The 25618-nt window shown below is 49.9% G+C and overlaps 1 protein-coding gene across 1 annotated transcript in view; it reads right to left on the minus strand.

Annotated features, from left to right (window-relative positions):
• The window catches only part of LOC117001520 (hydrocephalus-inducing protein-like), an 80560-nt gene that overhangs the window by 1032 nt on the left and 53910 nt on the right, over window positions 1-25618 (minus strand). The window contains exons 34-66 of the mRNA XM_033069935.1: window positions 25308-25547; window positions 24863-25055; window positions 24218-24385; window positions 23754-23918; window positions 21696-21823; window positions 21124-21252; window positions 20621-20825; window positions 19426-19567; window positions 17874-18198; window positions 16332-17630; window positions 15692-15850; window positions 15076-15263; window positions 14727-14909; window positions 14372-14491; window positions 12979-13138; window positions 12701-12873; window positions 12346-12544; window positions 11581-11680; window positions 10530-10629; window positions 9872-10040; window positions 9359-9585; window positions 8996-9053; window positions 8178-8382; window positions 7572-7804; window positions 6842-6993; window positions 5725-5917; window positions 5067-5175; window positions 4225-4515; window positions 3753-3895; window positions 3191-3412; window positions 1895-2055; window positions 1285-1385; window positions 142-721 (exon numbers count right to left, since the gene is read on the minus strand). Coding sequence (XP_032925826.1) covers window positions 142-721; window positions 1285-1385; window positions 1895-2055; window positions 3191-3412; window positions 3753-3895; window positions 4225-4515; window positions 5067-5175; window positions 5725-5917; window positions 6842-6993; window positions 7572-7804; window positions 8178-8382; window positions 8996-9053; window positions 9359-9585; window positions 9872-10040; window positions 10530-10629; window positions 11581-11680; window positions 12346-12544; window positions 12701-12873; window positions 12979-13138; window positions 14372-14491; window positions 14727-14909; window positions 15076-15263; window positions 15692-15850; window positions 16332-17630; window positions 17874-18198; window positions 19426-19567; window positions 20621-20825; window positions 21124-21252; window positions 21696-21823; window positions 23754-23918; window positions 24218-24385; window positions 24863-25055; window positions 25308-25547 — 7220 coding nt within the window. The remainder of the gene's footprint in view (window positions 1-141; window positions 722-1284; window positions 1386-1894; window positions 2056-3190; window positions 3413-3752; window positions 3896-4224; window positions 4516-5066; window positions 5176-5724; window positions 5918-6841; window positions 6994-7571; window positions 7805-8177; window positions 8383-8995; window positions 9054-9358; window positions 9586-9871; window positions 10041-10529; window positions 10630-11580; window positions 11681-12345; window positions 12545-12700; window positions 12874-12978; window positions 13139-14371; window positions 14492-14726; window positions 14910-15075; window positions 15264-15691; window positions 15851-16331; window positions 17631-17873; window positions 18199-19425; window positions 19568-20620; window positions 20826-21123; window positions 21253-21695; window positions 21824-23753; window positions 23919-24217; window positions 24386-24862; window positions 25056-25307; window positions 25548-25618) is intronic.

The raw sequence follows: 25618 nt of genomic DNA on the forward strand, positions 1-25618 counted from the left end.
CCATGTGCTCTGGGATGACTGCTTGAGCAGGGAAGTGGGACCAGATGACCTACTGTGGTCCCTTCCACCCTGTCCCACCCTGTGACTCAGTGGTACCCATCAGAAGCGTGAGTTCTGGGAAAGTGTGTAGACATTTCTCACCTGCACAGCATGGTGGTCTCAAACGTCCCCGTGCACTTTGGGGAGAACAGGACGTGAAAGATCTGCTTCTGGCCAGGAGCGATGATGCCGTGGTAGGGGTTGAGGGAGAACAGTGGCAGGTCATGGATGACATCTCGGAAGATTTCCAGGGAGGAACTGACACGCTGCAGAGAGAGGCATTTTTGCTTCGAGTGGCATAGCTTCTCGGCATGGTCCTGCTGCTTGGGCTGCTGCTTCTCGGATTGCTCCTCCTGCTGCTTGGGCTGCTCCTGGTGCTGCTCAGAAGGCTGCTGCTGCTCAGAGAGATGCTGTTCCTTGGAGTGCCACTGCTTCTTGGAATGCTTCTTCTGCTTGGAATCCAGCTGCTCCTCCTGAGAAGGCTGCTGCTGCTGCTGCTCAGAAGGTTGCTGCTGCTCGTTGGAATCCTGCTGCGGCTGCTCAGAATCCTGCTGCTGCTTGGCAAGCTGCTGCAGCTGCCGCAGCTCAGAAGGATGTGTCTCAAAAGGATGCTCCTGCTCCCACCAGAAACGACGCAGCAGCTTTTTGTGATACTGTAGAGTAGCAGAGGAGAGGAACTGACCTGCAGAGAGGAAGAGCACACCTTTCAAAGACAAAATCCTATGTTCCCAGCAACTCTGCCTCCTGCTGCGGTAGGTGGAACAGAGCTGGGATGCACATGGAGCATTTCTAGCCAAGTACTTTCAGCAGGAACTAGAATGTCTGGGAGCAGGGTCTCTGCCTGCAGCACACACTCCTGTGTCAGGGCAGGAGAGTTGGTTTTAAACAGTGACTTTGCATTTGCCCTGGAGTGGGGAACTGCACACAGACAGTGGCTTCAGGGCAGCTCGCTCATCACACCATTGTTTTTCCCAGTCTCAGACTTCTCAAAGATTTGACATGATGTTCCCCTTCCCAGTCCTGACCCAGTATGTGGCTCTCCCCAGAGCCTGGCTCAGCTCCTTGGCAGAGCAAGAACAGAAGGGGCTGAATGGCAGAGGGGGACAAGGAGAAAACTCTTCAGCTGCAGTAGGGCAGATACTGATGAAAGTGCAAGTGCAAGGATGCAAAGCAATTCATGTTTTGGGGCGAAGTGGCATGGTCTTCTCCCCAGGCCCTCAGCCACCAAGTGAAAAATGCCCTTACGCATCAGAGTGGTTGAGTATGGCTTTGTCACTGCTTCACTATCTCTAGCTTCCATCCAAGTGTATTCCAGGGCTACCTTCCCCGTGTTGTGCATGCTGAAACTGAAAAGCAAAAAGGAGGGATAATAATAAAAAAAAGTCCAATAAATATAACGCATATAGTACAGTAACATTGTCTGATGGACTCCTGGCACCACTTCTCCTGAGGAGCATCTTCTTCCCCGGGAAACCCTGCCATGCTCAGACTGCTGCCCTGGGTAGCCCAAAAAAGAATTTCCAAGTCTGGAAGTTTAAGATGAAAAGGCCAACATAGCACCCATGACATTGAAGCTGAGTCTTTCTCTGGACTTTATGTCTTGGTTTGACTGCAAACTGATTCTTGAGCAGATGAAGACAGGTGACATGCAGTGAAAGCAAACCCATGGCTGTTCCCAGCAGAAAGATATGGCAGCATTGAACCTCTCCTGACCACCATCTCCTCCTTGGCTTTGTCTGCTCACAAATGGGTCTGTGCTGGTTTTGGCTGGGGTAGAGTTCTGGGACGCAGGCATTGGGTCAGCCCTGCAGAGGCAGTTCCCACTCACAGGGCCCTGTTGGCCTCCAGCACTCACGTGGCTGTACTTGTCTGGTTGGGAAAGGTATCCTTGAGCTGAACCACGATCGTGTCCAGTTTGAACTGGGTGTAGGCAACAAAGGCACTGAGGTACACCTCAGCCTCCTGGCTGCTCTCCTCCACCACTGTGTAAGCTGGTTCTGGGGCTGTCATGACAATCTGCAAACAGAGGAGGTAAGAATCACTGAGAAGAGCCCAGAAAGTCAGGCTGAGAAGGGAATCTTTTGGCCTCCAAGAGCAGTCTCATAGAGGGACTAGAAAGGACCATTCACTTTTACTTCCCTGGAAAAATAATAAAATCGGGACTGATCTGCTACAGTAGTTGTTTCCACCCACTGATCAAAGCAGTCACTACCACAACTGTTAATACATTGATGGAGACTACAGCTGCATTCCAGTGCCTGTACTTCAACCTTCTAGATTGACTGGCCTTTTTCCTGGTCCCCTGTAAATCCAGCAGGTCTCAAAACTGGGGCTAAGTTCCCATGCTGGAGCTCTATAGATGGAGAACCCCAAGACTGAAGAAGTCTAGAAAGCCCCTTTTTCTTCTTGTCTTAGGAGCAAGTGCTCTCCAGATGTCATGTGTGGAGCAACAGCCACACTGCTGGGAGCTGGGGATGGGCATTTTAGGGTGTGAAAGATCTCACTAGGAAAGTCTCCAACTGCAGATATTCTCATAGAAAAGAGAATGGTTTAGAAGCTTTAAAATGGTCCAGAAACTCTGAAAGAACCTTCACCCAAGATGAGTAATAGTGACAATAAAAGCAGGAGTCTATGGAGATGATCCTTCTACTTGCATACAGTGCCTGGGCTACTCCATGATGAGATATCCCACAGAATACAGAAACCACAACCAAAATCACTGGTATCTATGGAGACAAAACTTGGAGTTCAGCATATGCAGGAGAAGTGTTATTTCTCTCCACTTCAAAAGAAGAGACAGAGTGCAACAACAGACAGAACTCCTTGTTGGTGAAAAGGCACCAAACGAGATGAGGATATTTCTAACCCAGAAAAATGGGATAAAATCATAAAACGTTGCCTTCCATTCAACACTTGCACTTGTGGCACAGACTGATAGTTTGTGTGTGACTCAAGTTCTCTTGTCAAAAGGTTCTTTTGTGAGTGTATTTGGTCACTGCACATCCACCTCTCCCCTGGAATGCACTGCTGGTGAGCCCCGTGGCTGTCCAATGTCCAGAGGAAGCAGGAGTTGCTCAGCCAGCAGTGATGGTGTTATGGTGGGTTTTTTGTAAAAGCTGGGTTGGCTTTTTTTGCTGTTTTTGCTCTTTACCTTCTCTTTCTTAGGCCAGCTGGCTGCCCGGTCTTTCCTGGTGGTATACTTCCATGTGACAATGGACATTTGGTCATCCCAGTCTTGAACTTTCCTTCGTGGCAGCACAAAGTTGATCTTGGTCACCTTACATTTCACAAGATGCCTCCTGAAGACAGCTGGGACATCTGATTTCAAGGTCACTGTGATGTCCTTGGCACAGCCAGGATGGAGGTGTCCCATCTAGGGAGAATCAGGGAGTCAAGACCAAACTGGAAGCACAGCCAAGGGCAGGACTGACAGCAAAAGGGACTGATGTGGTGAGCAGCTGTGCCGGAATCTGCACCTCAGTGTGCATTTATGTGAAATTTGATAGACAAAAGTATGAACAGAAGGTGCCATCTCCCATAACGTGAAGTTTCTTCTGCAAGGCTGGCAGCCTTGGCCCAGCCAAGCCAGGGACTGCATCTCCTACACGGCACTGAAATGAGCTATCCTTGCTATGCAAGGACTCCCTGCCAGCTCCCAGGAACAGCAGGGCAGGACTTGAGCAATGGGGAAAGGCAGAGCAGTCCACTCTCACCTTGGGGGAGAACTGGAATGCGGAGTGTGCCTTCCACTGAAAGCGCATGGCCTGCCTACGGCTGTGGTTGGTGATGGTGAAGGTTCTGCGGCAGGGCTTCCCAACAGGGCAGTCCCCAAACTGGATGTGATTCACTCTGACAGCTGTTAAGGAAGAGAGCGAGGGATCTCAGCATGCAGGGAACTCCACCCACCCCCCTCATGTGCACAGACACCTACACATTCAACACTTCCTTGCTCCAAGCCTTCCTCCCTCTGGGAGGGAGTTCCCCAGGCCACTCCCCATCCCACCACTTTCAGGGAAACACCCTGACACATCCCTAAGCCAGCACACACTGCTCTGCATACATGGCTGCCACGCCCAGAGGCCACCAAGTCCTGTGGGTGACAGCCCAGGCCTGGCTAGAGAGAGGACACACATGATTAGACATTTTGCTCTTCCTTGCTCCACCTGGCAGCCTCCCCTCTCTTACCATCAATGATGTCTTTCTTCAGACTGCTGTTAGCATTCCTCTCCTCTGTGTCTTCCTCTAGTCCATCAAGGGTGAATTCATCCTTGTGGCCTTCACCCACGAGCTCTATTAGGATCTTGTCAGAGTAGATGTCCCCCAGTAACACATGAATCTTCCCTTCCAGACGTTGAGCCAGGGTGGGTTTGAAAATGGCATCAAACTCTGTTGATTGCCCACGAAGCAGAAGCAGGAAAGGCTTCTTTGGGGGCTTGCTCTCTGCACAGCAGTGGAAATCAGAGCTAAGTGATACAGCTGTACAGAGGAAATATTTCCAAAGGATGTATGAGTGATAAGAGGTTGAAACCAGCTGCCTTCTAAGCACAGGTTCTACCCCTACTGCTTCCAGATGCTCTTCGTATGTTCACAAGACTGCCACCTCCAGGCACATAACCACTTAAGCAGCTTAACCTTGTGTTGATGCCTAGCCCTCATTCCATCTGCTTCCAGCCAGCTCCAGCCATATGGAAAGCTGAGTAGAGTGCTTTTGGCTTCTGCTGGCTGTCTGTGTGCTCAAGGGCTGCACCCCTTCAGGCTGGTACCTTCCCAATGAAGCAAATACCTCAGAGGGTTCACTGAGGTAGGGACAGTCTCCCACAACTCAACCCACCATTCTAGAGGAACAGAGGAACTTCCTACTACTTGCTAGGAGGAAACCCTGCAAAAAGTCCCCAAGAAAAGCATGGCGGACAGAGAGCCCAAGGAAAGGAACTGTGTCTAACACCTGGCTGCTGCTCAGAGAAGCCAAGAGCAGGGCACACGTTTTCCCTCTGTGCATAATCACACTTCATGGTTAATGAATTTACCATTTCCAGCGCAGTCCTCTTCCACATCTCCAGTGTGGAAAAACTCAAGTGTGGAGGCCTTGTCTTTCAAGAAGAATGCTCCATGCTCATCCTCCAGGTGTAACATAATCTGAGAAAAGGGAACACAGAGCACAATGATACTGGTGTGAGTACAGGATGGCACAGGGACTGACACTGCAGTGCTGTTGGTCCCGCATGGGAACCCAGCACCTCTCCCACTACAAACAGCTCTTAGCACAACAGTTCAGTCAAACCAGCCAGGAAAAAAAGGGCCTTCAGAGGCATTTGGATAGAACTGACAGAACCAAACAGGACAGAAAGTAAGGAGCAGAAGGTAATTAAACCACAACTAAGTTTACTTAAAACGTGGTAAACTGGGATCAAATACAATCTAATGAAACTGGGAAATCGCACACAATGTTCATGAGAACAAAAGGTGACCTGAGACACGGGGAAAATACTCCACCACCTTTCCTGTGTTCAACTTAAAGAAGAAAGACGGGATGGAAAATTCCCAAGAACTCCCTTCTTGGATGTCAGTCACTTGCTTCAAAAGAATTTCTGACACCTCTTCCTAGGTCTGCTGTTTTTTGGGACCCTTCTCCTGTGCCACAAGCACTTGTTCCCAAACCAGGCCATTCCTTGAGCAGGTTCTCACCTTGACAGGTATGCTGCCATTGTTACGGATGACCAGGGGGAGCATCTCTGAATCCCCCACCCGGAGCCTCTTGAAGCGCAGCACAGCATTTCCCCTCTTGCTGCGAGCACTTGGGCACACCACTGCCACCTGTGGCTCATACCCCTTCCCACTGATGGTGAAGGTCAGGGTTTGGGGTTTAATTTTCACAAAGCTGCAAGAGAGGCACAGAAACAATTTCAGCTGGCACTAACCCATTTTTCACTGGGCCAGTGAAGCAGCAAGGGCCACCCACAATTTTTTCCCTGCCTGCTGCTCCACAACACAGACCCCCATCAGCCTCTTCCCAATCCACACAGGGCCATTCACAAGAGGAATCTGTTCCAAAGAGGCAGAGCCTTCCACAATAACAGTTAATAATTTCACTTAATTGAATCATGCAGTACAGCAGGTAAATAATGAGGCACTAGATGAGATATGGCAAATCCCCTGGCTGCAGTGAGATGAGACATATGCAACAAGCAAAAGCACAGCAGGAAAGCAGTACAAAAAAGCAAGAAGGCAAAACCAAATCATCGTCACCACCAGTAAAGATCATTTCCAAGAACAGTGAAAAAGCAATTGCTTATTAGCAATTAAGACTTCTCTTGTTCCAATTCAGCCACCAAAGGGTTGAGGAAGGGCAGGTGAAAGCCCCACAGGTCCCAGGGCAGAGAAACTGGGCTCCTCTTTCATATCAGGTCAAATCTCTCACATAAAACAGCTTAATGAATGTCAGGGAATTACAGAGGATCACTTAATTTTACAGAAACAAAGAGGAAATTGTGACCGCTGACTTGCTGGCATCAAAACTGCTTCCTCTAAGCCTTTGTACTTGGAAACCTGCAGCTCAGCTGCACCACATCTCAGTAACTTCCACTTGGCTACCTAATATTTCCCTTTCTTCATGGTTCCTCACACAAGCTAAACCATCAGCCTCATTATTCTGCTCTAACAGTTACTGCCTCCGAGATCAACTCATGCCAAGTACTCTGCCTAAAGCTACTGAAAGCATTAGAGCAAACAAGAGATTTGTGCCTTCCCAGTGGAGAGGCAGCTGTCAGTGAGGCCTGCCCCAGTATTTCACAGGGTCAGTAACCTTTTTGGGATGACAAGGGAAGCCTTGAAAGTGCAGTCGTAGTTCTGCTGGTCCGGTGGGGTGAAGGTCACCGTAGCAACAGCCTTGGATGAGCCGGGAATGGACATTGTGGCTGGACACAATTTGAAAATGTTGTTGATATGGCTTTTTTCCTTGGGGGAACCCAGAAAGCAGTGTTAGGAGAAAACACCTTTCAACATGACAGTTTTATTCACAAATGCATTACCGAGAACAGCCTCAGACAGTGTGTCTTCCTTCCTGCTTCCCTGGGCAGGCTCCCTCCCAGGTAACGCTGACCTTGTGCAAAAGCATTGTGTGTTTTGAGTGCTGGCAGCTGCTCAGCATATATGGGAGGTGGGCACTGCATGGAAAAGCCTGCAAATAACCTAGAATTGGCCTTCAAAGAGAACGAAAAGCCAAGGAGTCTGTGGAAATGCTCTGCTTTGAACCCTGGCATGTCAGTTCATACTAGCCACTCTCTGAGTGTGCTTCCAAGAAAGGTTCAGAAGGATTGCCTTCTCCCACTGAAGACCCAGATGTGTGAGCCAAAACCTTGCCCAGGACATGCAAAATTCAACACAACTGTTCCCTGGCTCTGACGCTCTCCCCTGCAGTTTGACCTGCACTGAGCTAGACTTCTCTGGGCCGCAGGAAGCAATACATCTGGAGAAAACACAGGCTCTCACACAGCCCTTAGAGGGCAACCATCACCTTGGCCTCCTGTTCTTACCTTTCCAGGCAGGGGTTTGATGGAGAGGACCACGTCACATGGCAGACCACTTGCATTGTAGATATTGAAATGAGCTTCAGACTCTTGCCCAACTAGAACCTTGGTGAAGACAAATTTGTTCTCATCTCTGACAAACAGGCCTGTGCCTTTCACTGACTGCAGCTTGTGGCTGAGGTTGGTGCTGCTGCAGATTGGGTACTCCTCAAAGGTTAACATGACATCCTCAACAAATGCTGTGGAGAGACCAGAGGGATGAGCATGGAGATACCTCCCTGATGAATTTATCTGGACCCTGCTGGCCTCTCAGCAGGCTTGGTAAGTCCTTTCTGCTCCCATGATTGCTAAAGCCAGGCTTGGGTGGGGGAGCTGGCTGTGAGGATGGAGCTCAGTCAACCTCAGTCTTAGAGAGCATTGTTTCCTTTTATCCTTTCATGCATCCATCTCAACCTGGGAGGGATGAATCCACTGGTGGACCTGAAGAGGGCTAAAACATCTGAGGACTTTAAGGTGGGACACCAGGGCTAGTGTGCCTCTCTATCTCCATCAGCAAGTTTAGGTGCTGATGAGCAGCAGGTGTGACCAAGGGAACCTGTGGCCTGTATGTACCTGGGAGGCAGGACTCAGCAATCAGGGTAAAGGGAATGCCCAGGGGATTGTCCTTGGGGTCTCTGCCTGTGATGTCAATGTAGAGCTGCTCCTCACATGTCCCCTCCTGCCCGGCAAGGCAATCCACGGTGATCTTCTGTTGGCCCCATGGAGCGACTGAGCCAGAGCAGGGGGACACCATGAACATGCCAACAGTGAGGTGATCCTGCAGAAAAAGTTCCAGGAGAGGCTGATGGCTAACAGCTGTGCCTTGAGCATCCCAGCAAAGAGTATATCCTGCCTTGGCCTCCAGCTGGGCCCAAGCACCCAGTCCCAGGGCAGTGAAGGATGGCCCAAAGGCAGCCCCAGGCTGAGACCAATAAGACAAGAGGAGCCGCAAACCTGTCACAAGTGGCAGAGAGAAAGGAGTCTGAGTGTAAAGAATGAAGGTGGTAGCTATGCTCATTCAACCTCTAGAGGTAACACAGGAAAGCAGAAATAGCTGTGAGAAAGGATGGGAGAGAGGTAAGGGACTGGGAAGAAGAAAAAGCAATGCTGTCTGAGCTCTGTGGACTGGGAGCTCAATGGGAGATGTTTTTCTTCCGTGGTGTTCACACACCTATGCTGGCTAGCAGCTACCAAACACAGGACCTGCTCCCCTCTGTTGACCCCACAACTCCAGGTCAGAGCCAGAGTACAGGACTGTCAGTGGGACTGAGGAGATACTGGACTCCATCCTGCAGACCACATGCCACCCTATGGCCATGAGCCTGCAGCCTGGGCACAGCAGTATCTTACATCCCCTGCAGCAGCACTGTTGGGGAGCAGGAGTCACCCACCTGTGAGGAGCTTGATTTCAGCTTTGTAGCCAATGCAGCAGATTCTCCTTGCTTTGAACTGTGGAGAAAGCAGAGGTATCTGTCATGCTGAGCTCCCCTGCCTTTCTTTGAGGCCAAAGCTGGCATTCCTCCCCACAGAGGAAAGCCTTCCTGCTCCTGATGGCTCCCAGGGAGCAGCGTACAGCACCCACTGCTGGACAGAGCAGCTCTATCACCAGCTTCATACTACACATGGGGATACTGAGGTGTTTTTTCACTCCCTCTCCAAGCCAGGGATGCAGATGGGCCCAGGTCTCCTGGCTGCCTGCCGGGCATGGGGTGGTGCCTTCTCAGATAGGAAGGGTGGTGCAGGGCTTCTTGTACCTTGCAGATGCTTCCTTGGGGGCTTGGTGGATGTGGAATTTGAAGTTGAGCATGCCTTTGTTCTCCAGCACGACAATCTGGGTCTTCCTGGCACCCCTGATCAAGGCCCCAAAGTTGATGGGTGAAGCAGGCTCAATACTGTACTTGCTGTACACAGCTTTCGCCGACACCCTCACTGGGATGGCGGCAACAGTCTGGCCTCCTTCCTCTGAGCTGGCATCTGTCACCTGCGTCCACAGGAAGGGGTGATAAACAAAGCAAAGAGGCCAGCCTCTACCCCAGTCCCCAGCCTCCACCCCAGGCCTCCATCAGTTTACCCCTCCCTGTTTAAGCACCTCCTCCAGAGTCAGATTCTCAGCTCCACTTAGGAAGCCTCTCAATGGTTTTGAAAGACTTTGTTCGTGTACGTAGGAGAGAGGATTCTCCGGTTAAAGCCCTCCTTCCATTAGACACCTCTCCTGTTTATGCTCCCAAAACACCGTGTGATAACAGAGCCTGGCCCAGGCAGCTCACCTGGCAGTACAGGATGGGTTTGCTCTGGAGGAGCATTTCCCTTTTGGGCTGGAAGAGGATCTCAATATTCACACCAGGCTGGGAGGCAATCAGCATGCCCGACTGAGGTGCAACAGTGAAGTGGGATGTCACATCTTGCATCCCGGGACCTGCACCCTTCAGCATGAAACTGAAGGGGAGAAAGGAAGAAATGGAGATCTCTGAATTTAAAAGTATAGGTGCCATCAGCACGGCCAGGACTTCACGTAGGACCAGAAAAATAGCAAAGGGAGTGTCTAACTCTGCTCAGGGACTCCTGGATCTTGACAGAGTGTGCAGATAATCATGAGGTTACTGCAAGAAATCTTGAGACTGAAATTTTTCATTCACTCCTTTACAGAGTCTCAGAAAGAGAAAGGAGGTGACTATCAAAGAAAGGCAATGAATCTCAGCATTTCAGTGGCTGAAATATCTGGGGCTCTCCTCTGGGTTCCTGCTGAGATGTGAAGAACTGCTGGTTTGTGGCTGGATTCTCTGGTAAAATAGTTGAGATTAGAGAGCCCAGGGTTTGTATTTTCCAAGAGGTAGCCAGCATGTAAACAGGTTCTAGCCATTGACAGAGGGAGAAGGCAGGTCTAGGAACCTGAGGGAATGTTCACTACCAGGCAGTTGGACTCACCGGTACCCAATGTTGTATATCCCTTTGTTCTTTAGAGTCAGGACTTTCTTCACATTATCCAAGACATTAATAGTTCCAAATTCCAAGCTTCCATCTGGACCTGCAGAAAACCCCCAGAACAAAGTGAAACATGGTATTTGTGAGCTGCTGCAGAATACACCAGGTCACAAACTACATGGAGGTCTCGGCACAAAACCCCTTTCAGCAAGTATCTGAAAAGGTTGAAAGTGTTTTCTTGAAAGTGTTTTCCAGCTACTTGTCTGCCCTTTCTCACTCAAAATATCTGCAGGCATAGTACCTAAGTAGCTCTGCTTCCATTTCCTCACTTCCGAGCACAAATCCAATTACAATAATTTCACGAGTATAAGGCACACCGGAGTCTAAGGTGCACTTCTGGATGTCCGCAAATTTTCGAACTTTGTCCATATATAAGGCGCACTGGCGTATATGGTGCACTTTTTTTTACAGTGAGCATCCACGTGCAACAAAGTAACCAATTAGTAATGAATTGCGCAGTTGCGGGGTTTACTAGCTCGGCTCGGGGCCGGGGGACCTTGGCCCCACTCGGGGCTGCTGCGAGCTCGGCCTCGCCTGGGGCCAGCCGGCTCCTGCCCAGCTTGAGGCTGCTGCGGGTTGCACTTCTGGGTTGGCAAATTTCCCAACTTTGTCCATATATAAGGCGCTCCGGGGTATAAGGGGCACTTCCAGTTCGGACCAAAATTTTAGTCAAAAGGGTGCACCTTATACCCGTGAAATTACTGCACTTTGTATGCTGTGGTGGGCCTGTGGCAGTTGCCAACTGCCTGTTCATGTCACTGTTGTTTCCAAGCCCCCAGATCCAATCTGCACATGAAGCTACACACTTCAAAGTCCAGAGGGGAAAGACTTAAAGCTGTCAGAGCCCTGACAATGTTTTATTCCACGCAGCTTGCAGGGTATGTGCTTTATGTATCCATCCCATCCCATCCCATCCCATCCCATGTTTTGGTCACCCACCTCCCAAGGTAATGCAGTGCACCTGGACTGCTTTGTTTGGGAGGCATCCACTGACCTTCAGGCATGTCGATGCTCAGAGAAACATCGTAGACCTCTGCAGAGATTTCGATGTTTTCAGCCTGAACAATCCCCAGGATGTTTTCTGTATCTGAAACCTGAGGCAGCAAGAAAAAAACACTGTTTAGATAATTCTTTTGGTAGACAGCCTGTAAGTCCTTGTCTCTGCTGGCTGCTTCCTCTGTGGCCTCCCTGGCTTCTCAAGTGTTGGTGGACTCCCAAGCTTTGTTAACCTGTTCATCTCATGGGCTGCCCCAGTGGGATTCTGTTGCTGTAAAAAGCCTTATCAGCCCAATTCTGTGTTCCTGCAGCAGAGAATGCTGCTGCTAAAGCATCCTTGAGAGGCACAAGGATGTAAGAACAACCATGAGAAGTGTGAGGTATCTCAGAGCAAATGGCATTGACAACCCTCTCCAATCACCTAGCACCCTCTCTGAAATGCAGCCCCTAAACCATGGGGAACAAAATCCCAAGGGGAGAATTTGTTGCATTATGCAAAGGTTCATACAGATTCCAGGAGGAATGTAGAGATAACACTGCAGTCTGTACAACCAAACAACAACCTTCAACCACAAGGTGGTTGTGGTACAGACTCAGGATGCAGTATCTGGTTATCTGGGGAGATGTGGATGCACTGCACATCCTGGCAAACACTGTAGAGGCAGAGGTTGGGGTCACAGCACCCTTGTGCCTGTCAGGTACAGCTCTTCCTGACCCTGTCCCTAACAGCACTGGCTTCAGGGCAGGGCACAGTCCCTCTCACCTCTAGTCGGAGGATCTTCTCAATGATGCCAATCTTCTCAGCCTTGAAATTCAGTGTCACTTCAAACTCGGAGCCGGGATCAACTATGCCGTTATCTTGTGACAAGGAGAAGGCCTCAACAAGGTCATCCAGCCCACTGAACTGCCAGGCCATGGGCAGTAGGGTGTCATTTCTCAGGACCAAGGTCCTGCTGTCAGTCCTGCAGAGACAGGAAGGCACTTGGCATTAGCTGCTGGGTGGCGACACCAGCCTCACCACTGAATGCAACTCGGAGCAGCTCCATCCATGCCCTGGAAACCAGAGTCAAGCATTTTCTCTTTGTCACAAGTCTTGGAGTGCTTGTGGGATGACTGACCTGTGCAAAAGCAGCTTGTCAAAAGACAGCTCCAGGGGGCTGACCTCCAGCTTCACGTGCACCCCATGGCAGCACAAGCTGAAGACCACTGGGTCTGGGTTCTTCTCAATGCAGCAGATGAGTTTGTCTTCCAGGAAGCCAGGGGAAGTGGGGTATGCCCATATGGTCAGCTCCTGGATGTGGCCCCACAGAAAGAAATAGAAAGAGCACTGCATGTGAGCAGGAGGAGAAGCTCCTGGGCACTTCTACAGTGACTGCTCTACATGCCCTTCTCCTACCTGCTTCTCCTTTGGTTTCAGTGTCATTCTGGGAGGGTCCAAAAGGAACGTCTCTGCTTTCCCATCATTCTCAAAGGAGAACTGGACCTCTACATCCATGGGGGAGTTGTTGAGGATGGTTATATTCTCTGAGTTGCCAGGACAGTTCTGGATCTTGTACCTGTCCACAAAAGGGGAAAAGGCTGCAGAGGAGACTGTTTCCTTTGCCACACGTCAAGGAGAGCACCATGTGCACCTGAAGAAGCGGTGCTGCAAGACCCAGTTCTGACAAATAAGTGAGGGAAATGGATCCCAGTCAGGGGCATGGACGTGTGCTTGTCCTTGCCTTACTTTGATGCCTTCCCCTGGACTTGGTGCCTCCACCCCAGAAGCCTGATGATGCTCAGGCCACTTCAAGAGTTTTTAATACAATGTAAATTCAAAGGCGCCTAGAAAAGCAACAATACACCAGGTACATGGGTTCTTTCCCCTTCTTTCTTGGGTTGCCTTCCCTGCAGGATATAAAAAAAGGCTTTTGGATAAAGAGTTTAGCTAATCTCTTTTATAAAAATCATGAAACTGCTTTGGATTTCACGGGTTAGCTCAAAGTCTGAGAAAGAAATATAAAGCATCAATTCCCAAGAGGAATGCAAAAAGATAACAAATGACCCTTCTCTCAGGTGTGGAAATGACTTTGGAGTGAAAGGGTTGAAAAGGAAAACAGAAATCCCAGACCATCCATCAACCCAGCTAAAGATTATATGTTTTTTTAAACTATTTCCATTTAATTTCCTTTGGCTGCCAAAACAGACCTAGGCCTCCTGAGCTCCCATGGAGACAAGAACTTAATGTTAAATATTATTAAAAAACACAAGTGACAGTAAAAGTAGAAATACACAATAGTTTCAATGACAATATGTTTAGGCAGACTTTATCCAGCAGAGAGGATGCAATGTCATTACAGGAAATTCCTGTACATTCTCCCTGACATCCATTGGCAGGTCAACCATAAAATCTTATTAATAATTACACATTAATGAAAGGTTTACAAAACCATCTATAGAATAATTGCTTGATCAGGCTACCTGCAGATCTCAAAGCACTTCAGAAAAGTTCAAAAGCTTCAAAAGCTGAGATATGGGGGGGACAGAAGTTGTCCCCCAAGTCACCTTTGGACTGGCAGTAGCATGTGGCTCTGGCCATCAGGGTGGCCACCAAGGCACCCACCGGGTAGGCAGAGCAGCTCCTCCAAGGCTCGTTTGCCTCGTATCTTCTCAAGTTCACATGTCTGTGGTCCTTCAAACCCATGTGTCTCCTAGGACTCTGCCAGGGACTGCCCTGGATTGTGCCACCAGGACAGCATGTCTCTCCAATCATGTCCAGAAAGGTACAAGGCCCAGCAGGGAGCACATACCACTCTCTTGATTTCCCACACAGCAGAGGTCCGAAGTGGAATTGCTTTGTGCTCTCAACATATTCCTTGAAGATGATTTCATCTGCCTCCATGGTCTCTCTGCACTTTGGAAACACCCGCCTGGACAGAAAAGGTGGGGAAGAAGGAGCTATGAGATGCTCTAAGAAGGAAATGTAGCCAGAAAGCCACAACCCTTCCTGGTGGCTGAGGTACCATCTGCCTTCCCAGCTCTCAGCACAGGAAGAGATGCTGGGTGACCTCAGGCAGCACGATCTGTCCAGGCCAGAAGCCCCAAGGGGCAGCCTTGGCTGTGAGTTCAGAGGGAGAGTGGGAGGCTGCCAGGGGCCAACTTTACCGTGGGTTCTGGATGATGCTGGGGTACAGACCGGTGCCACTGCAGGGCAGCTCGTACTGGCGCTTTGACTCCACAAGCTCAAACCTCAATGTCTGCTCAAACTTCCCTGGCTTTCTGGTGGAGAAGTGGACCTTCAGTTCCACCTCACCGTGGCTAGGCACTATCCACCGGTACCGTTTCAGCCTGGCAATTAAAGAGGGGGCTTCAGATATTGCTAAGGAGCAAATGAAACAAGGAGGGTGCACTGACCATCCCATGGAGGCACTGGCACAGGGTCGCTGTGGATGATGTACTGTGTTTAGCAAGAGGACCAAGAAGCAGATGCATCACCTCCTCCTGTGTGGCTCACCTGAGGAATTCTGTGGGGATTGAGGCTCTTTTCAGCGCACTTTTGGATCTTGTTGCACAGGAATCCTGGAGACTTTCTGTTCTCTTTATGGAGATCTGTTTCTCCTTTAGAGAGCTGTCTCTGCTGGCCGCTTTACCTGTCTTTGGCTGGCCCTCAGCAGAACCGCCCTTCGCATCTGGGGCCTTGGCCTAAGGGGAGAGAGACAAGGGAGGGAGAGGTGAGCCCTGAGACATCCCCATCCTGGAAAGCAAAGTGGGTGTTTGTTAACCAATGGAAGAGAGAATAAATAAGTCAGTCCACCTGCCCAGGGACTTGGTATTTCTTATTGATGTTTGTTTTACCTAGGACACCCCTTCTTACTCAGGACTCTCTCCTCAAAGGAAATTAACAGTTTTAGGTGATTTTTTCCCCTCATCTTACAGAACTTTTCTGTGTCCCTCAGAGCTGTCTCTTTTGTCCCATCCCTGACAGAAAGGAGACCTGCAGACACAGGGCCCCATCACATCTTCACTACCTCTCTGCAATGATCCTTCTCCATCCAGCCTGTCCCCCAAGCCCCCATCTAGCCTGGTCCCTGCCCTGGAACCTTCAGTGCCAGCACTACAGGAGCACCCACCAACTTGTCTTCCATAGCAGCACCTTCCGGTGCAGCAATGGTGAAGGGCTTCACATGCTCTGCAGAGCCCAACCGCTCCTCTGGGTAGCTGACTACAGAGAAGACAGCAGCAGGGGGAAGGGGAGGCCCTTCAGGATGCAGTCCCAAATATCTCAGCATCTAAAACAGAAGAGAAAATCCTGTTTATACTTCTCTCACCTTCATCCTCTTTAAAGGCACTGAGCTTTTGGCAATGAGGTTTTTGATTTGTATGAAATACAAGTACTTTGTTATGCCCAGTGGGGTGAGCAGGCTCCAGAGCAGAGGCAAGAGAGAGACAAGAAGGACCGGGAGAGAAACCTCTCCCAAGTGACTCAGCTGAAGAAAACAATGATCGTGAGCTGCCCTGTCCTGGGACCACTTATAATCATTTCCAGGCTGAGAAAGTCTGAACAGATGGGATACTTGTATGCAGAGCACTCCCACTTTCTGCCCACTGAGGGATGGTGATAACCTTCCCATCCACACAGATGCTAGAGAGTCATTGTGGAATGTCATCAGGGGCCTGGACAAGGCTCTGTGCCATTATCACTGGGGGTACACAATGCTCCAGGGCCCAAGACCACAGCAAGTTCAAAATCTGAGCCTTGCAAGATTTTACCTCGTCTTTCGTTGGCAGCCTCCCATCCCTCAGGATCTCCCTAATCATGGCCTTTGGATTTTTGACCTGGATGTCCAAGCATGACACCTTGACATGCTTGTCTCTGACTACTCCTTCTGCAACTTCGCTTTGTGTCTCTAGCTGAGATGACTGAAGACTCCTTTGGCCTCCACTTTTTTGTTCAGGCTTCTTCTCCACCTTCTCCTGAGGCTTATTGGTCTTCTGACCTTTGTTTTCATCTGAAGGCTGGGATGTGTTTCCGTTCTGGATTACAGGTAACTGCACAGTAGCCTGAACCCCGTCAAAGTAGGTGAGAACCTGTGCAATGTCCTGCTGCGATGACTCATAGATCTGAAACCTCTGGATCAAGTTCTTATCCATCTCAGCTGGGTACTCTGGGATTTCGGCTTTCCCTTTGTCAGGGGCTTTGGTTTCCCCCTTTCCAGGGGCTCTGGTATCCCCCTTCTTTGGGGCTTTGGGTTCCCCCTTCTCTGGGGTTTTGGTTTCCCCCTTCTTTGGGGCTTTAGGTTCTCCCTTCTCTGGGGATTTGGGTTCCCCTTTCCTAGAGGCTTTGGTATCCCCGTTCCCAGGGGCTTTGGGTTCCCCCTTCCCAGGTGCTCTGGTATCCCCCTTCTTTGGGGCTTTGGGTTCCCCCTTCTCTGGGGTTTTGGTTTCCCCCTTCTTTGGGGCTTTCGGTTCCCCCTTCTCTGGGGTTTTGGTTTCCCCCTTCTTTGGGGCTTTCGGTTCCCCCTTCTCTGGGGTTTTGGTTTCCCCCTTCTTTAGGGCTTTAGGTTCCCCCTTCTCTGGGGTTTTGGTTTCCCCCTTCTTTGGGGCTTTGGGTTCCCCCTTCTCTGAGGTTTTGGTTTCCCCCATCTTTAGGGCTTTAGGTTCCTCCTTCTTTGGGGATTTGGGTTCCCCCTTCTCTGGGGATTTGCTTTCCCCCTTCCTAGAGGCTTTGGTATCCCCATTCCCAGGGGCTTTGGGTTCCCCCTTCTCTGGGGCTTCAGGCTCCCCCTTTTCTGGGGCTTCGGGTTCCCCCATCCCTGGGGCTTCAGGTTCCTCCTTCTCGGGGACTTCGTGTTCTCCCTTCCCAGGTGCTTTGGGTTCCCCCCTCTTTGCGGCTTTGGGTTCCCCCTTCCCAGGGGCTTTGGGCTCCCCCTTCTTTGAAGCTTTGGTTTTCCCCTTCTCTGAGGCTTTGGGCTCCCTGTTCTTTGAAGCTTTGGTTTTCCCCTTCTCTGAGGCTTTGGATTCCCCCTTCTCTGGGGCTTTGGGTTCCTCCTTTTCTGGGGATTCAGTTTCCTCCCCTAAGATTTCAGTTATCTCATTCTCTAGAATTTTGTTTATCACATCCTCTAGCATTTTGGTTATCTCATCCTCTAGGTTTTTGGTTTCTCCTTCCTCTGGGGCTTTGGGTACCCCCTTCTCTGGGGGTTTGATTTCCTTCTTCTCTGGGATTTTGGTTTCCTTCCTCCCTGGAAATTTGATTTCCTTCTTCTCTGGGATTTTGGTTTCCTTCCTCCCTGGAAATTTGATTTCCTTCTTCTCTGGGATTTTGGTTTCCTTCCTCCCTGGAAATTTGATTTCCTTCTTCTCTGGGATTTTGGTTTCCTTCTTCTCCAGGGCTTTGGTTTCCTTCTTCCCCAGGGCTTTGGTTTCCATCTTATCTGGAGGCTTGGTTTTCTTCTCTGGGGGTTTGATTTCCTTCTTCTCTGGGGATTTGCTTTCCTTCTTCTCTGGCTTTGCAGGCTGCTTCCCCAAGGAGACATGCTTCTTTTGCTTCTTCTGCCTCTCTTCCTCTTTCTGTCTCTCTTCCGCCTCTAAGGCTTTTGCCTCCTCCTCAAGCTTTTGAGCCAGCTGCTTCAGCTTCCTTCAGCAAACAAAATAGAAAACATCTCTGAGACTCACTACCACAAACCTGGGCTCACTAGTCCTGGCTGGCCCTGCACTTTATTCCTTGACCCTGAGGCCAGGCAGAACCGCGAGGCCATTTCCCTGCATTTTCCTCAACCCACAGAGGTTGGGAACATCCCAAGTGAATTGTGGAAGGGGACCTCTAGGACCAGACAAATCTAAGCCTTGCCACTATAAGGTCTCAACTGTGCAACCTCCCTCTTAAGGCACACCCAGACACCTCCAGCCCACTGCCCGAGGCTGGTCCACCAGCTCTCTGCACTGATGCCTGAAAACACCCTTTGCCTCTTGATTTCCCAGTTTAAACCACATCCCAAATTGCTAACATCTGCTTGTCCCTCCTACAATTCTTTCTCGATTCATTCAGCCCCCTTCTCCCTGGGCATGGTGTGCTCCTTAATGAAAATAATCCTATCAGTCAGAAAGCAAAGGCTGTAGGAATTTCTCTCCTGCAAGACAGGCTCTTCACAGCCAAATTTCCTGCTGGATCCCAGCTGTGACCAAGGCAAACTAGTGCTATCTGCCATGGAAATGATTTGAAGCAGCTTCATCCAGCTCCTCCCCATGAAACCAACTTCAACCTGAGCTGAAAGAAGTCCTGATACACAGGCTTGCTTTAAGCAGCATCACTTCCCAGCTCTACACTCTTCCTGTGTGTCCTGAGCTCGGCTGCCTTGCTGGAGCAGAGCTTGCCTACTTCTGCAGCTGCAAGGAAGCCTAAATCACATCAGCTTTTATGGGTGGTGTCCCACCATAAGGAGAATCCTGGCAGATTGGCATTGCAAATACTTTATCTGTAGCAGGACCAGGACCCAAACCAAGTGTTTGTCTGTGCCCCACACCTGCCTGTACCACCATCCCACTGTTTTGGTGGAGAGATGATGAAGAAGGCGCAAATCAAAATCATAGACTTAAAGACACTTCTACAAGCAGTGCCAAGGCAAGCCCCACAGCCCAGCTCCCTGCAGGTAGCATCTAAACCAGGAGGGCTCACCACTAAAATAGAGATGTTCTATCTCAACAGAAGAAGGTTCTTCCTCTTTTGAGAGCCAGGGAGCTAAGAGTGGCCATCCCTGTGTTGCTTCTGGCCTTTGCTATCAAACACCTCTGAGCTCAGTCCTTGGAGCAGGAAAACCCTCCAGGGACACTACCCTGAGCAGTAACTCATGGAAGGCTTACTCACCTCTCCCTCCGTAGATGCTTCCTTCCCTGGATTATTTTATCCACTAGAGCTTTCTTCTCCTCAGGGAGGGCATAATACTTATCATCATCCATTTTCAAGATATGTCCCACATTCCTCTGAAAAGCTTTTTTCCACTGCAGTCCTTTAGCACAAACCAGAGGAGAAACCATGAGTGATTACAAGCAGAGCTGGGTGCTCTGGGTCAGCTGCAAGGATTCACAGCTTTTCCCAACCCAGCCTATCATATCAGGAGATGTTGGGAGCTCATATGCCTGCTGCAAAATTCAGACAATCCCCCAAACTATGGCTGGGCAGTGAGTTCCTGTGCTTTGCCTGGCTTAAGTGCACCAAGGCTGAGGACAGTCATTTGTTACTGAACTACAGCAGCTTGCACTTGTGCTCAAGCTTTAATGTTAGAGATTAGGGAAAGTCTTAAAAATTCACATCTCCTGCAACTCTGAGTTCTGGTTACACTTGTAAGAGTCCGCCTGACCAGTATTCCAGGTCAGGCAACCATTGCCGAAGAGGGGTTGTATCCCAACCCTAAACCTTGGGGGGCATTTGTTTAAATTGCGGTGACCCCAGAAAAAAAATTTCAAAGAGTTATGAGATTGCCTATGTTAATACCTCATACATATTCCATACTCATTTCCCAGTTAATTATCACCACTCCCAGTTCCTAGAATGTTCTCCCTTCCTTGCATCCCCATTGGTCCTCAGCTGATGCAGTGTTCCACCTAACCTACCCCACTCAACCCTACCTTCCCTTAATCTGCCTCTGCACCATTTCCCCTATACCAATCAGACCCAATCTCAACTCCACCCCCTCTCTTGCCCCACATTTATACTCTGGACCTCCCTTAATCTTGGTCTTCGACCACTGGCTCCTAAAGAAACCTCATCCCCTTGGTTATTACATATGTTCAAATTTTTGGGCCTTGTCCCACGTTTACTTTCATTATTATTAAAGTTTTTTATGTTACTAAGTCATACTGCTCTTCTTTTATTTTTGCCCTAATATCTGCAAACTCTAAAAGAGATTGTCGGGAACCACTCTCAACCCCAATATACACTGAGACAGAAGGTGGAAAGATTAATAAAAATATTTCTTACAAGCTCTGTTGCAAAACCAGATACACAGAGATAAGGTTGAGGGCCTGAGAAAAAAGATTTGAGAGGGAAGGAGATATCTCACCTTCCTCCTCTCTTTTAGCTTCCCTCTTCTTTCTTTCATTTTCTTCCTTAGTTATCCAAGAAGCACAATCCTGATGCAGGTTCACCATGTAGATATGACGATGATTCTTGACAGCTTTGTATACACAGAGCAGAGAAGATTCCAGGCTGCTTGCAAAGAGGCTCTCCAAGCCATCAAAGACCACTCCCTTGTAGCAGTCTTCACGCTGTGAATAAAGGGAAGAGCAAGTCAGACATTGCACGCAGGGCACTCGCAGCTGGACAGTAAACCCAGATGTCACAGGGCACCAGCTATCCTTGTTCCAAGTGCATTACCTAAGACCAATTTGGATATGTCCTTAGGCCCTGCGAACAAGGGCATCTGCAGTTTCCCCCAGGGTTCCCTGCACACAGTCCAGGATGCTCCAACAGCATGTACAGACATCCTCCTCCTCCTCTCTGAGTCATACCTCACTGCCTGTCTCTCCAGAGCAGGAATGTCTTCTTTTCCCCCACCCCACAAACCTTCAGCCTCTCACAGAGGATGTCCACCAGCAGGTCCTCAGGCAGCACACAGCTCAAGCAGTTCAGCTCTTCCCTACGACTGCTGATGATGTTCAGCTGCTGTGGCGCAGGAGCAGTGGAAACTGTGAACTATAATGTGGACCATTGTAAGGAAAATAAATTACGGTGGAAAGTCCTGAACAACTCCCACTGCTGGGCTTGGAGCTGGGGTTTCTCACTAGTGGAGACCAGAACAATTCTACACTGCAGGCTGCAGGGGCCCCAGGGCACGGTCCTGGAGGACCCATGCCTTGGCCAGCAGAGACCCAGGCTTGCAAGCTTCCAGTGCAGCCTCCCAGCACTTTGGTCACTGCCTGCAGCCACACTAGCCAGGACTACACCTCACCAGCAAACCACTGAAAACCAGTGCAGCACATTCCCAGCCCAAGTCATATCCAGCCTACCAGCTGGGCTTGGCACTATGGACTCACATACCAGGCCTGGCTGGCACACAGCCTCCACTGTAAGCAGCCCCTGCCCCTCTCAAAGACAATGCAAAGGTCCAGGCATCAGCCAGGGCAGATCGTGTTTACCTTTTTGTTGAGTTTGCTGGCTGGCTCCTTTCTCTTTTGTGTTGAAGGAGACTTGCCTTTGGCATTCTTGTTTTTTTCCCCAGAGGCTAGTTTATTCTTGTTCTGAGCAGTGAGCTGAGACTTTATACCTGCACAGGGGACAGATGATTCAGGGGGTCTTTGAAAAGCAACCTTTCCCTGCGATGGGCACAACCTTGGGCCCTGGAAGAAGTATGGCACTTTTCCCCCAGTCTGCAGGGCAGCACTGTTTCCCAGAAGCATCTTCTCCCCTGCTTCTCTTACCAGCATGGTAAAGCACACCATCCCATCCTTGATTTCAAAGCCAGCACTATGTCCCTCCTAACAACTGTCCATGCAGGTGACACTGCTTGCACAGCAGTTCCCCTACAGATCAAGCCAAAGATTTGTCCTCCAGGACCATTTTTTCATACACTGCATCCATCCTGCATTCTCATGTGGAGACCTGCAGCCCTACCCCACTTACATCATCTGTCTCCACTGAAGCTAAATCCTCCTTGTGGGAAAACCCCAGCTGGGACCCAGACTCTTCTTCCTTCCACCAGCTCCCAACCCAGCCAGGTTCAAAACTGAGCAATGCAAAACTTCCCCTGTTGCAGTACATGTTTATATTATTTTATTCTATTCAGTTTATTGTTATAATAGTTTGTTCCTACGTTCTCCTATGTTTTTCCCAGTTGATCTGTCCCCAAGTTGTATCCACCCCTGAAACCACCTCATTTGGTATTCCCTGCTCCTTGTCCACCATTGTTCCAGTCCCTTTGTTGTCCATCACTGTAACCCCACTTATTGTTATAATGGTTTGTTCCTACGTTCTCCTATGTTTTTCCCAGTTGATCTGTCCCCAAACTGTATCCAGCCCTGAAACTACCTCATTTGGCATTCCCTGCTCCTTGTCCACCATTGTAGCCCTGCCCCTTGTTCCAGCCCCTTTGTTGTCCATCACTGTAACCCCACCCCTTTTCCAGCACCTTCCTTGTCAGTCTTACCCCGGACCAATCCCTAGTTGTTCCACCCCTTTGGAAATCCCCTATTACTCGATGTCCCATTGGTCCATGTGACCCTTTCTCCTCCCCCTGCTTCCCTCATTGGTTGTAACCCTGTAAAACCCTGCCCTCCACTCCTTCCCTAAGGATCCCTTATTGGTCAGTTGTTTGTATCCACCCCCTGATCTGGCCTGAGCACACCACTGCTCTGGGCTCTTTGGTCCTGGACCCTCCAGTTTTGACAAGCTCTTTGGAACCCCACAAGCAGAGGGTCTCCTTGGCCTTCTTTACCCAATCCTTTACGTGGGCCACACCGAAGAGCTACCAGCTCTTAGGGTTCTGTTTTGAGAAATGTCACCCTGGGGCAGTTCCCGGCATGGTGCCGGTGTGCTCCAAAGAGCTAGCCTGGGCTCCAGCAGCCCGTGTCATTCCCCCTGCACTGAGCCAGGTCTGCCTCACCCTGCAGAGCTCAGGGTACCAACTGCTCAGTGAGTTTCATTAAAGTCTCCAGTGTCACATGGAGAACAGCCCAACACACACGAGATGTGTACCCTGGCAGTGGGCACAGGTAAATCTTTGGAGAAAAGAGCTCGTCTGTAGCATGTCACTCATCGGAAATTCTTCTGGGAGGCTGTCCTTTCTCTTGTTTGCAAAGTTACAGTCATAGTCAGTCTTCCAGTGCTTAATCAGCCACTGCAGAAGGGTTTTTCCTTGTTAAAGGGGGCAGCTGTTCTGCCTGCTGCCCATGAGGAGCAAGCTTGATTCAGCTTAGAGCAAACATATTTGGGAAAGAGACAGATGTGCTTCACTACCCCTAGAAAAACAAATGTGTGCCAAGAATGGCAGCAGAGGGGCTATAAAAGAACCCCTGACTGTGCCCTTAAAATTTATTTGTTTTTTTTTTTTTCGGACAGGTCAGAGATCCACTTCACCCCTGTTCCCTAAGAAACATAAGGATTAAAAAACTGTTGCTCTGAGTAAGCAGAAGTGAAAAGTCATGGTGGGTTTCTCAAGCACTGGCTCTGGATGCAGCATTTCCCCTTACCAGCATTACCTTCATCTTTGCTTTTCAGCTCCATGGCAGCATTGGTGCAAAGCTCCCGGGCACAGCACCCTGCTTCGCTCTGATCATTGGCAATGGCCTCTTCCACCACGGTGTCAATGGACAAGTGGGCAGCGTCATAATAGTGACACAGGGCCACTGCTACCTCTGTCTTTCCTGAGAGAGAGAGGAGGACTGCTTGGGGACAGTTGCATATGGGGCATTACAGGGACAGGCCCTGGAAAAATTTTGAACAAGATTTCAAAGTTAAAAGGAAAATGGGAAAGTAAGTGTTCCTCTGGCGATGCCATGAGGGAGGCAGCTGGAGCACGGGTACGAGCCCTGAATTCTAGAGCCGAGAGGATCATCTTTACCTCCTGTTCAGCTGAGGACTTTGCCTTAAGCACCATGCTCCACCAGGATGTGTTCCTCCTGCCTGACCCTCTCCCTGCAACCCAGGGCTGCAGCTCACATACCTGTCTGGGGTGGCCCATGGATGATGACAACAATCCCTCTGTCCTGCTGTGCTTCACACCTGTCTGAAGATGGGTCAATGCCCAGGTGGCGCATGACAGCCCGAGATACAGGATTCCCAGTCACTTCCACCATGGGCTCAGGAGAGGGTGTGACAGCCCCGTGATAAACTGCAGTGCAAAACCAGGGGTTAAAGTCAGCCTCCTGCCTACTTTGATCCTCATCATCCTCCCCATCTCCTCAGATCCCAGGAAAAGGAGACTTGGTGAAAGCAACATGAGCTTGTTCTTTTGTTGCTAAGAAGGTGCAAATAGAAAAGAGCTAGTGATAGTAGACCTGGTCCTACTGGCTGAAGAACTCATCCAATCCTAGTCTTAGTGGCTAGGGGACACAAGGGAATATCCCAGTTGTTTTCCCAGTCTGTGGCAGGCAGATAGGAGCTTGCTTTGGCTACTCTTAGGGTTGGTAGAGGATGCCACAGCCCTTCACCCAAGAGTTCCTCCACCAAGCTGGGGAACAGACAGCTGCTGAGAGCATGGGCTTTCCCTGGAGAACAAGGTGACAGCGAGTTCAGGATGTGTGGGCTGGACTCCCTGCTGTGACCACAATCAAGACAGACACCGCCAAACCCTCGCTGTTTTTCTGACCTGGTGCTGCCTTGTCCATGGCCTCAGCTGTGGTCTTGGTCTCTGCTGTGGCCCTGAGCTCTGCCTGTTGAGCCTTCAGCCTGTTCTGTGCTTCATAGTCCTCCAGCACCTCTGGGGGCAGTGTCCCACCCACGGCACGTGGAGGCATCAAAAAGTTCTTTTGGTACTCAGACCCCACTGCCATCCGCAGGATCTATGCACGTAGGGAAGAGAAATCATACACAAGATTCCTTTTGTCGTTTCTCATCGTACACACTCAACAAATCCATTTTGTGTCTCCTCCCTTCCTCCCAACAACATAAACTATTTAAGTCCTCCCACAGCACATCAGCAGAGTTGGCTTTGCCCTGGGGATTGCCTCCATCTCCCTGGCACACGCCTGGGAATGCTGGAGTGCTGTGAAGCTTGGGCAGCGTGTCCGTGGGGACCAGACCTGCCTTCTCACCTTCTCCTCCTCAAGGTATTGCTCATCAAAATCCAATGAGTAAAACTCAACAGGGAAGTTGCATGGGTTCTTCACCACCACTGTGGTGTCCACCCCATCACTGTTCACCAGCACCCAGTCCATCTTTAGTGCTGGGGGGCTGAACTCCAACCGTGCCTCCAAACCTTGTCCTGAGAGGTGCAGCTTTAAACTATGGCTGCTGTCACAAATGTAAAGCTTCAGCTCATTCTTGTAAGACCTCTGAAAAGAGAAAAGTGTATAAAATTTATCCATGAAACCCCATGTGACAGGACCCCAAATACACTGCTTGC

The sequence above is a fragment of the Catharus ustulatus genome, chromosome 11 (assembly GCF_009819885.2).
Source record: "Catharus ustulatus isolate bCatUst1 chromosome 11, bCatUst1.pri.v2, whole genome shotgun sequence".
NCBI lineage: Eukaryota > Metazoa > Chordata > Aves > Passeriformes > Turdidae > Catharus > Catharus ustulatus.